Source organism: Helicoverpa armigera, chromosome 12, assembly GCF_030705265.1.
Source record: "Helicoverpa armigera isolate CAAS_96S chromosome 12, ASM3070526v1, whole genome shotgun sequence".
NCBI classification, from domain to species: Eukaryota; Metazoa; Arthropoda; class Insecta; order Lepidoptera; family Noctuidae; genus Helicoverpa; species Helicoverpa armigera.
This window is the reverse complement of record NC_087131.1, coordinates 9807429-9823082: the sequence shown is the minus strand read 5'-3', so window position 1 is coordinate 9823082 and position 15654 is coordinate 9807429. Positions and strand designations below refer to the sequence as shown.

The following is a 15654-nucleotide window of genomic DNA, read 5'->3' as shown; positions in this document are numbered from 1 at the left end:
ATATTTATCATAAGACAATGTTGAATTGAAATAATGATTGATGGAAGACTTCACAATAGGTATAATTCATCGGCAACATAATAAAATCGACTTCTAGGTACGGCAGGCAGGGTAGGTCTAGGTGTGTGCGTTCGCGCAGCGGAATGTTGTTGAATTTAAAGATTTTAATTATGCAGATAATTAGTGTAAGACGTCTTTTAATTGTGTATGGTAAATAAAAATTTGTGTATGCAGCCATTGTGGAGAAATTCACCAAAAACAGATTCCGCTGGGCGAACGTTGTCCTGGCGGAACTTTTTTAATCCATACACTTTAGAAGAAAAGAGATGTGTCCGAAAATTAGTGTGTATTTGTGTATAATTGATTATGTATGAATGAAATCAGTGCATGCATAAACTTCGGAGAAATTCAAGTTTCCGCTACGCGAACGTTTGGCCATTAGCTAGTTTTCATATAAAGCGCTTACATAGAGAGCTGTAGATTTTTACATACGTTGTTTTGAATTTGTTTATATTTGTTTAAAAAACAGATTTAGAAAAAGTCGTAGGGTTTAAAAGATAAAAATATAAACGTAAAATACACTTATTAGGTCTTAGTTCTTAAAGTATGCAGTTTGGGGTCTAGATTTTCACGTTTACACAAACATTGTAAGTGTCTCCAACATGTTGCCAAGTATCAATGATGTTCCGTTAGTAATTAAAAAGTTATAGGATATTTTACCATGAACAGATCACTGTTTACAAAGCAGTCGAATATCACGACGTTCTAAAGGAATTGCATGGTAAAATGTATGCCAATAATTAGTTTAATCATTCAACTATTCACTTGCAAAGTTTCATGTCATTAAATTCAGTAATTAAAGAAAGATAATTATAATACTGACGGAGCATCGAAACCCTACATAATCCGACCAAGTTCGGATAGCTACAAAAAAGCGGCCGTGCCATATGTCTAAGCAACGTTCTTAACTTGGTAGGTTAGTATTTATTAATATGGCACAGTTGCGTACACAAGTGTTAGGAAAAAATAAAACAATTGTATTTGTTGATTGAAAAATATTTTTTTAATTTTTTTAATTATACACAAATACACACTAATTTTCGGACACATCTCTTTTCTTCTAAAGTGTATGGATTAAAAAAAGTTCCGCCAGGACAACGTTCGCCAACGTTCGCCCAGCGGAATCTGTTTTTGGTGATTTTCTCCACAATGGCTGCATACACAAATTTTTATTTACCATACACAATTAAAGGACGTCTTACACTAATTATCTGCATAATTAAAATCTTTAAATTCAACAACATTCCGCTGCGCGAACGCACACGGTCTAGGTAGGCAAAAATATTGAACCCGCAATAAGATCGAGATAGTGTCAAAGGATGTTGCTGTTTCATATTAATGTGCCTATCACAAGCCCCCACCTCAAAATTACACGGTGCACAACCCATCTGTTAGTAGTATTTTGTGACTTACTTATGGTTGTCATTTGAGGTAGGAGTAGAAGCACTATGACCCAAGTTCTCCGATAACATCAATTTTGTTACTGAACAACTGAATTTCCACATGCAATTTCAAAGTAATCAGTGGTTGATAAATGGATGACTATGTTATCGGTGAAAATGGGCCTACATCTAACCATGTAGGCCTTTGATATACTCTTAAAATATAAGGTATATATAAATAAATAAAAGAAAGAAATACTGCAAACCCATTTATTTAAAGTCCACAGTATGCTTAAACTAACAGATTACAACCTGCGACCTCTTCGGCCACCCTTCCTGCGAGTAGAGTCTGAGGGCACTGGGGTAACATCCTCAATGCGGCCAATCTTCATGCTGGAACGAGCAAGAGCACGGAGGGCAGACTGAGCGCCAGGGCCTGGGGTCTTGGTCTTGTTGCCTCCTGTGGCACGCAGCTTGATGTGTAGGGCGGTGATGCCAAGAGTCTTGCACTTCTCGGCAACATCCTGGAAAATACATAGTATCAAATTAGTGATAATCTAATTTCTTAGAGGTTGTGAAATAACTATTTTAGTATTGTTACTTTTATCAATAACTTGGGGACAGTTAAATTAGTTCTATTTAAGCAATTTCACCTCAGATATGGTCAACTTTATGAGAGGAAAGTAGATAAGACACCAGCATTGAATGTTTATCAACTTAACAAACATTACTTAATATAAAATCCAATTTTCTTGAAATATTTAAGAAGGAAATCAAGGTCGAAAAGACTAATTCTCATCTGATAACATCCAAAATACAGACATAACCTCAAAATGTACTATGTTACTGCGAAATCCTCAAATTTTGGGGAGAATAAAAGTGGTAAACAAACCTGAGCGGCCAACATAGCGGCGTAGGGGGAGGCTTCATCACGATCAGCCTTCACCTTCATACCACCGGTTACTCGGGCAATGGTTTCCCGACCGGACAAGTCAGTAACGTGTACGAATGTGTCATTGAAAGAGGCGAAAATGTGAGCTACTCCGAACACTGTCTCACCCACCAAGTGCTGTGGGCCCAGGGTTACCTGGACCTCCTCTTTCGCAACTTTGTTTTTCCTCGGTGCCATGGCTCAGCCTGAAAATAACAACACTTCAGAACCACTTTTGTAACCTAAAATATCTGAGTAATCCACACACTGTTTATCGCGTGCACAGAACTAGACATTAGATAAATGTTTCAGCCATGTGTAACTGTAATTATTTCTCGTTTATTCAATAGTATTTAGACATTATTTTAATAAAACTCGATTATACCTTTAGCTTAAAAAGCTGTCAAAAATCAGAAAGAAACCGAGTTGACAGTGTTGCCAATATAGTTACAAAAAATCTGGTTACATTAGAAATATTTGGTACTCCTTCCACAATTTTTATCAGTGCACTTTTTACATTTAAACTATTACAACGTCTAGTTTTGTATCTTATTCACCGTTTTCTACTTTTCTTTTCTGTTTTTAAAACAGAACAGAATTAATATGTAACGCGCTAATTACTGAAAAAATGTTTGTAAGAAAGTTAAGAGGCAAAAGTTACTTACAGTTTACAATAATTCGTCAATAAATTTTAAGCACAACACCAGTAATCTCAATATTAAACAATATTTCAAAATAAGGTGAATAGTAAAACTTACTGCTATAAAGGAATATATTAAATGTGGTATCACTATCACCATGTTACACTCAGAAAATGGTGTGTTCAAAATATTGATTTTACTTTGAGAAAAGAGCATTGGGTGTAAATCATAGTATTAAAATGTAGGTAATTTAGTTATTCTAATTTTCTATTAAGATTGCTTAAATGTTGTTTTAAGCGACCTCCTAAAAATAAAAATTTTTTGTTTTTATTTAGCGAACAAAAAGGAGTAGATTATTACAAAATCTAAATGTTACTTTAGATAGATCTGTACTGAAATTGTATTATTTCATGATACTATGTTTTATTTATATTGAAAATAACGAATGCTCACTTATTAAAAATGCCAAAAACTTTATTTATCTAGGAACGAATCCATAAACGCAATGTGACAACATCCGGAAATAGCGTACGTCATTGCCAACAGATTCATATTTCCATCGCATATTCGTTGCTGAGAAAAATCGTCGGTTTTAGCGACGTAACATATTGCAAATAAGTGTGAAATATTGTGATAAACTTCCTTTTAGCATTAGTTAAACTAGTTCAATTTTAAAAAGTGAGTATTTCCTTTGCGTTTTTGTGTAATCCAAGTTCGAAGTTTCAAGTACGGGAATGACGTTCTGTCATTCATGTTACTCAATTCAATATTGTATTCCTAATACGTTTTCGATGTCTCAACGAGTTTGACTGCATGAGTGATGTGTGGTGGCACTGGTCAGTGAAATTCCACTGCTGGTTACTGCGACGTAATTGATAACAAAGCGATTTGCAAGTCATTACTCATTCCATGCCATACGCTCCTCTTTGTGATGAAGGTGGAGATGCCCTGAAATAATTTCGTTTCCTACGTTCCAGATTCAAAATGTTTATCTTGGATTGGTTCACTGGCGTTCTTGGGTTCCTTGGTGAGTGCTGTTCTTATTAGATCCCTTTTAGTACTGTTAATTAGTCATTAATAAGAATTAATGATAGTATAATAATTAAAGCATACTAAAATAGCTGACTTATCTAACGTATAGTAAAGTAATATCAAAGAATTACCCTTAGAAACATAGTGGTATTTGTAAAGCTTGCTCAATGTTTGATGCAATAGTAAGTGTTATTAGATAACAACAATAAAATTAATGTTCCTCAATGTGTTATTTAACATTCTCAGTATTTTGAATGTGTAGCAACTGGATATCCAAGAAGTGGATAATATTTACACTTGTGGCATAAACTGAATCAACAGTTTAATAATGAATCTAATTCATGTAATTGTGCTAACTACTATCTAAGCAAGCATTGTTGCTAACAATACATATTGTTTCATTACATTTTAGTTCTGTTGCAGATTTATTTATTTATACTCTTCCTACAAGAACATAATAAGCTTACAGTACAGTTTAAACCAAAGGGCTAACAATGTAATACCAATTTAAACAAATGCAAAATAATACTCTTAATCAGTTAGGAAATTATACAGATAACAAAAATTTAAAGAAAAGAACAAAAAAAATAACTGAAGAAACTATGAAACTACATAATTTCTTAACACAACTATTACTAAATGATGAAAAGTGAAGGTCGCTGGTTAGTTTGACACGGTGACCTACTAACCATAGCCTTTTTAGGCTGGCATTGTTTCCTCAATGAAAATTTAATGGCTTCTGTAATTATGCATGAAGTTTTATACTACTTTATTAGTGAACTAATTAGTATTGCAATTGTATTATGCTTTTTGGTTTAATTACATAAATACTTGTAGTAACATGAAGTCAACTTGTTTTATATAATTATCGCAAAATATATTCAAAGTATAATTCTAACTTTACTAAATATATATACATACACAAAACTAAATAACATACAATAAATTACATTTTGAACTTAATGAACTATTTACCAAGTAAAACATTTTTTTTGTGTTAATACAATACTTTCTTGTCCTTATTGTTAAACACCATTACTGGCTAGGTAGTAGGTCTTAATGTTATTTACTAACTAATACTTAAAAACTTAAACTTGGTTTCCTGTTTATCAGGTTTGTGGAAGAAATCAGGCAAGCTGCTCTTCCTAGGGCTGGACAATGCGGGCAAGACCACACTCCTGCACATGCTGAAGGATGACAGATTGGCGCAGCATGTCCCCACGTTGCATCCCAGTGAGTAACTACTACATTTTGCAATTAGAACACATACAATGGATTTATATATCAATTATGGCACAATTTGCTGTTAGAAATGGTTTTTGGACATTATCTCCTTAAAAATTATCCCAGAATTCAATCTCTAATTACAAAACAGTGGATTGGTTTCAGAAATCCACTGTTACCCAATGAAACTGATGATGACTTAAAGTGGTCTTGATAATGTTATAATAATAAGACTAAAGTCTAATGTGTGAGTCATCATTACTTTTTATTATAATTCTGATACAGTCTAAAGTCTAAAGTACAGTAAAGGTAATTACAGACAAAAAATATAAAATAACCTTGTTTTTGTGTATGTATATCCTCCATGTTGATATTTATGGAGTTTTTTGATCAAGATAACCCTTTCTATGCCACCACTCAATAAAATTAAAGGGGAAAAACTATACATTGAATTCTTACAAGGCCATAATAACATTATTACACTTTTATGAATATTCTATAATCATAAAAGTTGAATTTACAGTTTCTTTTGTTACACTTTGTACTTAACTTTATATAATTTAACAAAAGCAAAAAAATAAAACTTATTTTAGTAAATATTACACACATCCAATTTTCAACTAGTTTGATGCTACCACAATAATTTCAATAATAGAGGTTGTTTCAAGGTCACAACGCCGTCTAATTTCCTGATTTGAATCAATTATCTTGACAAATATAGCAAAGAGGCATCATGATGACTGGCAAGTTATTGACAAAATATAGTTTTATAATAACATTTTCATTTGCCAAGACTACTTACAGTATAAACAATAGCAACAATCTTATTAATAATTAAAATGTATGAACTTGCTGTTTTGTAATGTTCTCTTTACTGAGACTTTGCATCCTATAAGATAACCATCATTATCTTGTTTCAAACTAAGTATCTGTTATCATGGAAAATTCTTAGCACACTTAATTGAGTTATTTATAACTTACTAGCTTCTGCCAGCGGTTTCACCCGCATTCCCGTACCGGGATAAAAAGTAGCCTATAGCCTTCCTCGATAAATGGGCTATCCAACACTGAAAGAAATTTTCAAATCGGACCAGTACTTCCTGAGATTAGCGCGTTCAAACAAACAAACAAACTCTTCAGCTTTATAATATTAGTATAGATTCATATTTTTGTTATAACATCTTGTAGGGAAGTTGAAATTAAGAATAAAATGTGACTTTTAATACCAAAAAGTAGTTTTTTGAATACTAGGTCTCTTTTATTATTTTAATTTATTCTGGCTTGGCCGCACTCGGAATTAATATTGTAGGGTGTGGTGTGATCATTAATAACACTGGCTGAACTATACTGGTATATTTCTAGATATTAATCTTGTTGGCATGTATTAGTAGTCGCTTTTACGCTACATCTGTTTTGAATATAAAGTTGGTCATAAAAGTTAATTGTTACACCAAAGTAAATGGTATATCAAGGTATAAAATCATGTGGCTGTCTTAATTCTGGGGTCAACTCTACAGTTTAATCACATACCTACCTTAAGATTCACACATATGGATGAAGCCTATCCTATACCCTCAAGTTTCTATACTGCACTGTACATAATGTCAACAAGTTGGGTTCACACTTCCTTGAAAGTGGTACGCTAATATTACACCCAATAAGTAGCAAAGATAGGTGATTCTCTTCTTATAGTGAATGTTAAACTCCACAGCGTCGGAAGAGCTGTCAATAGGCAGTATGCGGTTCACAACGTTCGACTTGGGCGGGCATCAGCAGGCGCGGCGCGTGTGGCGCGACTACTTCCCGGCGGTGGACGCCATCGTGTTCCTGGTGGACGCCTGCGACCGCCCGCGCCTGCCCGAGTCCAAGGCCGAGCTGGACTCGCTGCTCACCGACGAGACGCTTAGCAACTGCCCCGTGCTCATCCTCGGCAACAAGATCGACAAGCCTGGCGCCGCCAGTGAGGACGAGCTCCGCCAGTTCTTCAACTTGTACCAACAGACCACTGGAAAGGTGAGCACACTACATCATACTCAGCTATTTTATTTCCCCACTACACGACACAGGTTTTACACACAAAGAAGGAAGAGGTGACATCTTTATGCATATTGATAAAAAGTAAATGCATTTTGTACTCTAGTTACTAATTGCAACAAAATTAGTTCGACACTTTATTTATGAAAGCGTAACGAACGTCTAATTGCGCATTTATATTTTTTGAAACAACGATTGCGTCTATTTATAACTGCTGTATTCTTTGTGATGTAAACGGCAAAAATAGAGTAAGAAACAATGACTCTTGAGCTTATAGTTCTATCTTCATTGTCCGTGTTGTAACTTTAATTAAATGCAAAACAATTCAATAGACTTCAACATTATCATCCTGGTGCTATATAAATTAATACATCAGCCAACTGACCCATTTTATAAGACTCTTATCATTTGTATTTTTATTCTCCAACTACTTTAGTACATGTTATGTACTTTTATAATTAACAAGTTTTTATTCGCGGAATCTACGCGTAGATAGTTAGGTCAATATACCCGGAAAAGTGGCCTGTAAACTACTAGATTCATCAAAATGCACTATAAGTATTTTTGCGTAACTTACAAAAACAAACTTCACGACGCAAAATATATATATAATACCTTCGTTCTAGGACATCTATTTAATCCTTACATAAACCAATCAATCATTACATTGACAGCATTTTAGCTGTTACGTAAAAGTGCTATCTCTTCTCTATCAGTCAGTCTCACCATGTAAAAGATACAATCTTTGCCACAAGTCCGCCACCGCAGACCTTGTCCCCGCGTATTATCTAGTATTTATATTTATTTATTAGTAACGTTATCGCGTCGTAAATACACGAACGTGCCTGTAGATTTATCAAATCTTCATTTTAAATAGAATTACGCAGTGTTCTTCCCATTCTCGTTCTTTTTCTTCCGTGATTCCATTTTATATTGAAGAGATAGACTTTTGTACCTAACAGGTGGTATATTAGGGCAGGAACTATTTGTCTAATTAGGTTCAACTTGTTGCATGTGTTTTTTTTTTAATTTTGAATAATTGCCATTCTATAATAATATAGGCGCAGTATCGATTATGTTAAAAGTATAACATAGCTGGTAGAATTGGTATGCAGGCTTGTCAAGGTTTATTTATATATGTTAAATGTTAATGAACTCGACGTAGTGCCAGGTATAAATTGGCATTATGTTTTGCTTCCACTTCTAAGTGTAGTTACTTTCTTTGTATTTATTAGCCATATCTTGCATAGATACAAGCCTCAAGTGATATAGTTTGTCAAGTATGCCTTTAAATAACTTGTTCCTTACCAGAGTATCCACTCTTGAATTAATACTTCTAAGCTAAATACGTAAATACCCAGGTGTTAATAGTTGAATTACGTTTAGTTAAAGTTTTAATTATCTAATAATGATGTATGTCCGAACGTGCTAAGTCTCATCGTACGTTGTTTCAGGGCAAAGTATCGAGATCAGAGCTGCCCGGACGGCCCCTGGAGCTGTTCATGTGCTCGGTGCTGAAGCGCCAGGGCTACGGCGAGGGCTTCCGCTGGCTCGCGCAGTACATCGACTGAGCGCCGCGCCCGCCGGCTCGCTTATACTCGCGTATGCTTCTCATATAAATGTCAAAACGTAGCCGCCCAAACGCAATAATAATATACTCTGTGCCTGTGTATCATTTCTCTTACTTTACATTGTCACGTGGTTTATACAAAATGGGACTTTACTATTATGTACATATTTAGGTGAATGATGCTTTTCTCAAGTTTTTAATAATACAACCATGCTTGGTTTCGGAGTTGTAGATTTTGCCACAATTTCGTTTAATGTGTGAGGCGATTACATACTGTATAGCTAGAGAGAATAAAGCGGCTACGTTTCTCAGATGTATATATGCTCAGAACGCGCCCGGTTGTAAGCAGCCCAACCATCGCTCACTAGTAATGCTTAATATATAGTGTTTGTAACATCTCGGTATCGAGACTAGACATTTACTAAACGAATCCTTTTTATTATTGTAGAAACATATTTCAATAAATAAAATAATAATTTATTATACTGCCTCTTTTTCCTAGGTTAAGTAACTAATTTGGCAGTGCCCTGTGTTGGGATCACACCTCTGTACGTGTACGAGGTTTTGCCGCTTCTGATGTGGAAGCAAATGACGAAGTACTTAGTTACTAGCAATACTAGTGTTAAAGTACAAATGTGTCGCGAGCGAGCATTACTAGTTAGCGATTTATAATGTAATGCGGTTCTACAATATCTCAGCTACGAATAGCTGCTAGCTGTATTGTTCAGTGATTTTGATTTTGGCTGTAAACTGAAACAACAATTATAATTTTACGTAAGTCTAATGATTGCGTCAGGTGTTTCTTCAAGTCCTTTAGGTTTGTAAAACCATTATAAATTTGTGTCTATATAAATAAGGTAATGGTGCAAAGCATGGTCATTTGGTATTATGTATCATTTCATCGCCAAATATCTCCAACTGTTGAGACAAAGCCGCGCTACCCTGTACAAGCAGCTCTGTCATGTCCTCTAGTAAGCGTTACAGACAGTTTCCGTCTCACCCTCGAGTCGAGTGTAACATGCAATTTTATTCAAATTTTAACATTAATTTTCTTATTCTCATTCCAACATGAGTGATAATTTTGACTCGATTATGTATTTATCAAATAAAGCTCATTGTGTTGTATGTGTTAAAGTGACGAATGTTATATTTTTGTAAATTATTTCAATCATTTGAATTTTTCGGAATGTTTAAATAGACATTGTAAAGAAACGGCTAGTCTACGTTAGTGGTAGCTGAGACTTGAAATGAATTTTAATACTTACTCAGTTAAGGTTTATAGTATACAAATATCTTCCATTAATACTAATTGAAGGTGCAGCAAAATGGAACCAATAAACAGTATTTCATTATTTCTGTTTTCAAGCACAATCAACTAGATCATTATAAAGATGTATTTTTGTTTCGATCAGATTTTTAAACATTACATCAGTGAAGGGAATTTGTTACGATGTTTTCTGGTGTGTTTCCATTAGTCAATTGACGTGAAGTTCGAGACACGCCTGCTCGCGCGATGGTCGCCTCGCTAGACAAGCCGTTTCCAATAACTCAGTTGCGATCAACGTGTGCTGGCTCTCCAGCTTTACTTAGACAATGTTCTTTGGTATATTATTTGCAGTTTAAGTAAAAAAAAGTTTGTAATAAAATTTATATGAAATAACTCGCTGTTTTATTTTCTCCATAAAATCCCTGATGTAGATTTGGAAAAAAATCTAAAAATGAAAAATCTTTGGGCATGGTGTACAGGTTGTGATGGATTGTGTAACAACAAATAAAAACTGTTTTATACTAATTAAAATTTTAATTATAGGTAAATAATGCAATAAAAATACTAATGTATAGAATATTACTAAAGTACATAATTTTACAACTTTCAAAATGTTCTCTCATGAAAATAATAATTTGAGTCAAACTTTAGTGCATAATGTATGGGAATGCTTTAAATAAAATCGATGGAAACATTTGATGAGTGGTGTATAACTGATTACAAACAATGCATAAAACATATCTATTCCATGATTACATATTCAAATGTTCATCACTGCGCTAGTCATATTTACAATCTGTACTCAAGATATGATATTGCACATTTAACACTTAAAATTACATTGCATGAATTTATAACATTGGTAGACGGCGACCTGCGTTACATAATTCCTTGTGCTACATACATACATTATATAATATTTCTCTATAACCAGATCTTACAAGCGCCTCGGTACATTCCTGATACTCTACAGACGTCGTACGCGCACGAGCGTAGCGGTAACGCAACAAGCTAACCTAGTAGGTTATAATGGCCACTACATAGTGAAGTTCACGCGAAATTATGTGAGGTAATATCACATTTGGGACTATTCATTAAATTTATTACATAAATAATTACACTAACTACTATATGTGCACGTTGTTTTATTCACACCATTTATTTGAGACGGTGGCACTATGTATAAACCATTACTTTGAGTAAATATTCGTAAAATAATTTCATCACTAAATGTCATGTCTTCTCTCGAAAATATATATGAACCCTTCTCCTAACACTTGTCCTGCTGAGCAGTATGCGATAAACCATGTGAATAAAAGTACGCACGCGGACACTCATACATACAAACAGGCAACAGTATACATTAAAGTTCGTCCACCGTCGGAAGGCGCGATGTGTTCCGCAGATCTAAGCTGCGGAGTTCAACAACAACGGGTCAGGCACATCGTGGCGTCGCGTGCCGCTCCATTAGAAATTATATTACTACCCTGTTCATGAAACGCGTTCATCTACCTAACACTGGGCCCTCGATAATTTCTAATAAAGAGGATATTAATATCGCTAAATAAATTGTGCTCTATGCATACTAAATGCAGACTCGTCTATTTGGTAACTTAACCTAACAATTAGTCACTGCTGAGATTTACAAGTATACGGTGCGTATACGCAAGTATTGATTGCCTGTGACGATCTAGGTGCGATACTTCTCAAATAAATGTTAATTAACAAAATCATTTAAAACAGCGACACAAAACATCCATAAAATACACATAACATAATAAAATTATACACTTATTCTACTCTACTCTCGTAAAACGTCCACATCTAAAACATTTAAAATTCAATAACAACTTTTTATATTGATTTAATATTATTTACAAAAAAAGGTTTCCGATCCGATTGATTACCGCGACAGTTAAATATAATAGTTATAAAATTGAAGATTACCGGTAAGTCTGTTGATATTGTCTTATTCATAGATCACACATCAGCTTAAACAGAGTGAATCGTTTAAATAAGTCTAATAATAATGATTTATTTACTTACATGTAGTACAATCACTTTGGTACATAAAACTAGGTATCATAGCCTTTCCTACGCTAAATTAAAACCGAGTATGGTTGTATATCAATGTGTAGAGGTAAATGTGCTACAGTATTTACATCTAGACATGAATATCCAACGGTGCGAGTGCACACTGGGCGTGTATGGGTTCAGTCTCCGGTGCAGGTATGTGACGACAGTAGTTCGGGTTCGGTGTTCAGTTCATCCACTTGCGGCAGTTGGGCGCGCCGCACATGCACATTATTTTATGAGCGTCGTCTTCTATGTCGAATTTGTAGTCATATGCCAACTGTTGAAAAATAAACATTCATTAAGTATAGAAACACGAATGAAAACATACGTATGTGTATATAGGACAGGTTTGCGCTTACGCTGTTCTCTGTCGGGACCATTTTGTGTCTATCTTATAAAATGTACCACCTATACAGCATGGAATGCTTATAAAGAATAAGGTTATAATTTACCTCTTCCCCGCGCGCGATGCGTCGCTTGGCGAAGATGATGATGCGCAGATGTCGGTCGACCTCGACGGTCTCGGCGACGCAGTTGGGCTGGCACGAGTGGTTGATGTAGCGAGCGAGCCCGCCCGACAGCGTCGCGTCCACCACGCGCCGCTCGTCGAGGCGGAACATGTAGATGCCGCGGTTCTGCAATCAAATATGAACATAGTATAAGTAGAATTTTAAATAATAAACATAGCTACAGGGTAAAACAACAGCTTCCATTTTTTTCTAATACTCCACTTCTTAAAAAGCACGGATAGGGGTGACCACAAAACATAATACATATAGTATTTTTTTACTTTATGTAAGCTAGATCAAATTCTCCTAAGCTCTTGCTTCAGTCAATCAGTATTCAATGATTCGGAATCCGTACCTAATCAATTATTTTAAATATTAACCAATTACATTGTGAATTACAGAAACAGCTGAGAGTAATATATTTTTTAGTTCATAAATACCAACAAACATACGAATAAAATAAGTTATCTACTAAATCCACCCACCAATACTGCTTTCACGAGATAATGTTCCTTACCTTAGCTTCATACTGTTTCTCCCGTATTTCCGATAACTCGGAGCGAATAATCTCTCCGATGTACTCGATGACCATGGTATGTTTCTCCAAGTCCCGGGCGGCGTACAAACCCAACCCCTGGATTTTAGACCTAGAAATATTTTATATGTTAGACTCATAGACCAATTTGTTTTCGTATCTAGAGGTTGATCTGAAATTGCAAATATTAAATTTTTTGGCAGTCCATTCGTCATATAACTGAAAGAAAATAAAAACATGGTTGTTTCTACCACGATTTTGGTATCAAATCTAAGTATTTCAACCTCTTTGCACACAATAATTTCGTATTTTCCGTTTCTCATTCTTACCGTATATTTTTGAAATCAATTGCTATTTCATATTGTTTATTATGATATTCTTTATGATATGCATTTTTGATATTCGTCATGTTTCTTCATTGACTCGTATCTGTGCATGTGGTGTCACTGGATGAGTCGTTGATCATCTCTTCTGTTTTTAAATGTTCGCGGCTAGTATTTGTTTCATTTTCGCTAACGGGTGCTGCTTGTGATGACGGCTCAGCTTGCTCACTGAGATTCAGTATAATATATTTACATTATGATTGTGACTTTTAGGCGGTATATTACCAGTAAGTCAAATAGTTAATTTATTTAGATATGTATTCAGTTTCATCTGAATATTTCTGAAATGGGTTAGTGATATAATTGAATTACGTTAGTTTGGTTAAGGAGGTTAAATTATGAGCCGATTTCATGTCACAGATTGCCTAGTGTATTTGAAAAAACTCAGATATTACAATGATTCTTGTTTTAGAAACAGACGACCATTGTCAAAATCAACAAAATGAAGCTATGAAAAAGATGAAATGAGGCGCTAATCATGGTCGGTGTCACATACCTGGCGAGATAGACGTTGTTCCGCCACTCGCTCTTCATCTTCTTGTACTGCGAGCTCTTGGTGTGCACGAACTGCTTGGAGTAGGGGCAGGCGGGGTGGTCGGGCATGGGCGGCGGCGCGGGCGCGGCGGGCAGCAGGCTGCGCGTGGGGCGGCGCCACGCGGCGCGCGCCCGCGCCTCCGAGCGCGCGCAGCCCGACGGGTTCACGGCTAGCCCGCCCTCCAGTAGCGCTGACCGACCGAACTTGAAGCGGTAGTCCGTCAGCGTCTCTATGCCTAAAGATTTGAAAGCATTGTTGATTGTATAGTCGTTTATTTACACTAGGAGCTTCCCAACAGTGAAAAAACATTTCAAATTAAAATTGATCAAAATCTTCTACAGCCTTACTACAAAAACTTAAACAATTGTTAAACACTTGTCTAAAACAAGTGTGGCTGCAAAACGGAACTTATTTCAATGTCATAATCTGTAATTTTTTTAGACAAGTGTTCAACAGACGTTTCAAAGTTTTTGTGATACGACGGATATAATTAACGTAAAGTTAACGACAAAAGGACGAATTAGAATAGTAATATCAATAACTTACCAGGTAAGCTTTCAAGTACCCTGACGACGGCAGGTTCAGTCAAACCGAACAGATCTTCTCCAGTCACATAGTTGGGCCACAGTTTCAGTACTCCTTCTTCGGGTCTTCCTTCGCGTAATGCCGCTACGGCATCTAATACCTAAACAACGTATTTGAAAAATTAAAATTTAATCTATATGTGGACTACATACCAGCAAAAAAGTGTTGAAAATGGAAACTATTTTTTCATATTAAATGTGTGTAATTCAATTGCATAATATGATACTATATTTGACGTAAAATTACAAGTCTGAAGCTCATTGATCATTCAGTTTTAATCATCACTGAATATTGCGCGAGTAGTTACGTAGAGACTTATTCTAGGTACCACAACCCTCTCCTCCCTCGCTACTCTTTCGGCTTGAACTTGAGCTCGATATTTAGTTTCGGAACGTCATCAGACATCGAGTTTTATGAGAACTATACATACATTAGCCCACGCGGCCCGTGGCGTGGCGGCGGCGCACTCGTTGCGCGGCTCGTCCTGCGCGCGCACGTGGAAGCGCGGCCGCCCCGCCTCCTCCGAGATCCAGCACAGGTAGCGGCAGCGGCAGTTCGCGCGGGACATCGACCAGTAGAAGCGGACCTAGGAATTACAGGCAATATATAAATAGATAACAACAAAAAAAGCCTGAAATATTGTGTAGTGTGATGAATCTAACGTAGTTCACTGTGCTGCCCACAACCTTAAATTACTTGTGTCATCACACTTACTTCTGCCTTTCTTTTTATATACCTATGCACCGTGTTGTGTACTCTCGAATCCCTGTATACTCCCTTATGAACTACTTCTATGTACTCCCTAGCTAGTAGTACTCCTCTATGTACTCCTATATAATCACTTCCTTATGTATTCCCTTAAATACTATCTAATGCTTTGTACCACCCCA

The 15654-nt window shown here is 35.8% G+C and overlaps 3 protein-coding genes across 9 annotated transcripts in view; 1 reads left to right on the top strand and 2 right to left on the bottom strand.

Annotated features, from left to right (window-relative positions):
- Positions 1-1698: 1698 nt before the first annotated feature.
- LOC110384002 (small ribosomal subunit protein uS11) lies at positions 1699-2920 on the bottom strand. The gene is made up of 3 exons (XM_021345011.3): positions 2759-2920; positions 2335-2579; positions 1699-1966 (listed from the first exon to the last, which is right to left on the bottom strand). Exons 2-3 carry the CDS (start codon positions 2569-2571, stop codon positions 1748-1750), a joined length of 456 nt encoding a protein of 151 aa, XP_021200686.1. The 5' UTR covers positions 2572-2579; positions 2759-2920; the 3' UTR covers positions 1699-1747.
- A 608-nt stretch (positions 2921-3528) lies between these two features.
- Positions 3529-10534, top strand: LOC110384024 (GTP-binding protein SAR1b). Its single transcript, XM_021345043.3, has 5 exons — positions 3529-3692; positions 3992-4041; positions 5160-5279; positions 6982-7283; positions 8759-10534. Exons 2-5 carry the CDS (start codon positions 3999-4001, stop codon positions 8873-8875), a joined length of 582 nt encoding a protein of 193 aa, XP_021200718.1. The 5' UTR covers positions 3529-3692; positions 3992-3998; the 3' UTR covers positions 8876-10534.
- A 121-nt stretch (positions 10535-10655) lies between these two features.
- LOC110384023 (histone-lysine N-methyltransferase 2C) overlaps positions 10656-15654 on the bottom strand; it is a 38691-nt gene continuing 33692 nt past the window's right edge. For all 7 annotated transcript variants that reach the window (XM_064037183.1, XM_064037186.1, XM_064037187.1 and 4 more), the window contains 6 exons: positions 15195-15350; positions 14726-14864; positions 14141-14414; positions 13244-13373; positions 12670-12852; positions 10656-12494 (listed from right to left, as the gene is read on the bottom strand). In XM_064037183.1, the coding sequence (XP_063893253.1) occupies positions 12402-12494; positions 12670-12852; positions 13244-13373; positions 14141-14414; positions 14726-14864; positions 15195-15350 (975 nt within the window). In that variant the 3' untranslated portion in view covers positions 10656-12401. The remainder of the gene's footprint in view (positions 12495-12669; positions 12853-13243; positions 13374-14140; positions 14415-14725; positions 14865-15194; positions 15351-15654) is intronic.

Coding starts and splice junctions, on each gene's coding strand:
- LOC110384002 (XM_021345011.3), bottom strand. CDS start 2,571: ATGGCACCGAGGAAAAACAAAGTTGCGAAAGAGGAGGTCCAGGTAACC. Junction 1,967..2,334: donor CCGCTATGTTGGCCGCTCAG/GTTTGTTTACCA, acceptor TGTATTTTCCAG/GATGTTGCCGAGAAGTGCAA.
- LOC110384024 (XM_021345043.3), top strand. CDS start 3,999: ATGTTTATCTTGGATTGGTTCACTGGCGTTCTTGGGTTCCTTG. Junction 4,042..5,159: donor TGGCGTTCTTGGGTTCCTTG/GTGAGTGCTGTT, acceptor CCTGTTTATCAG/GTTTGTGGAAGAAATCAGGC. Junction 7,284..8,758: donor ACCAACAGACCACTGGAAAG/GTGAGCACACTA, acceptor ACGTTGTTTCAG/GGCAAAGTATCGAGATCAGA.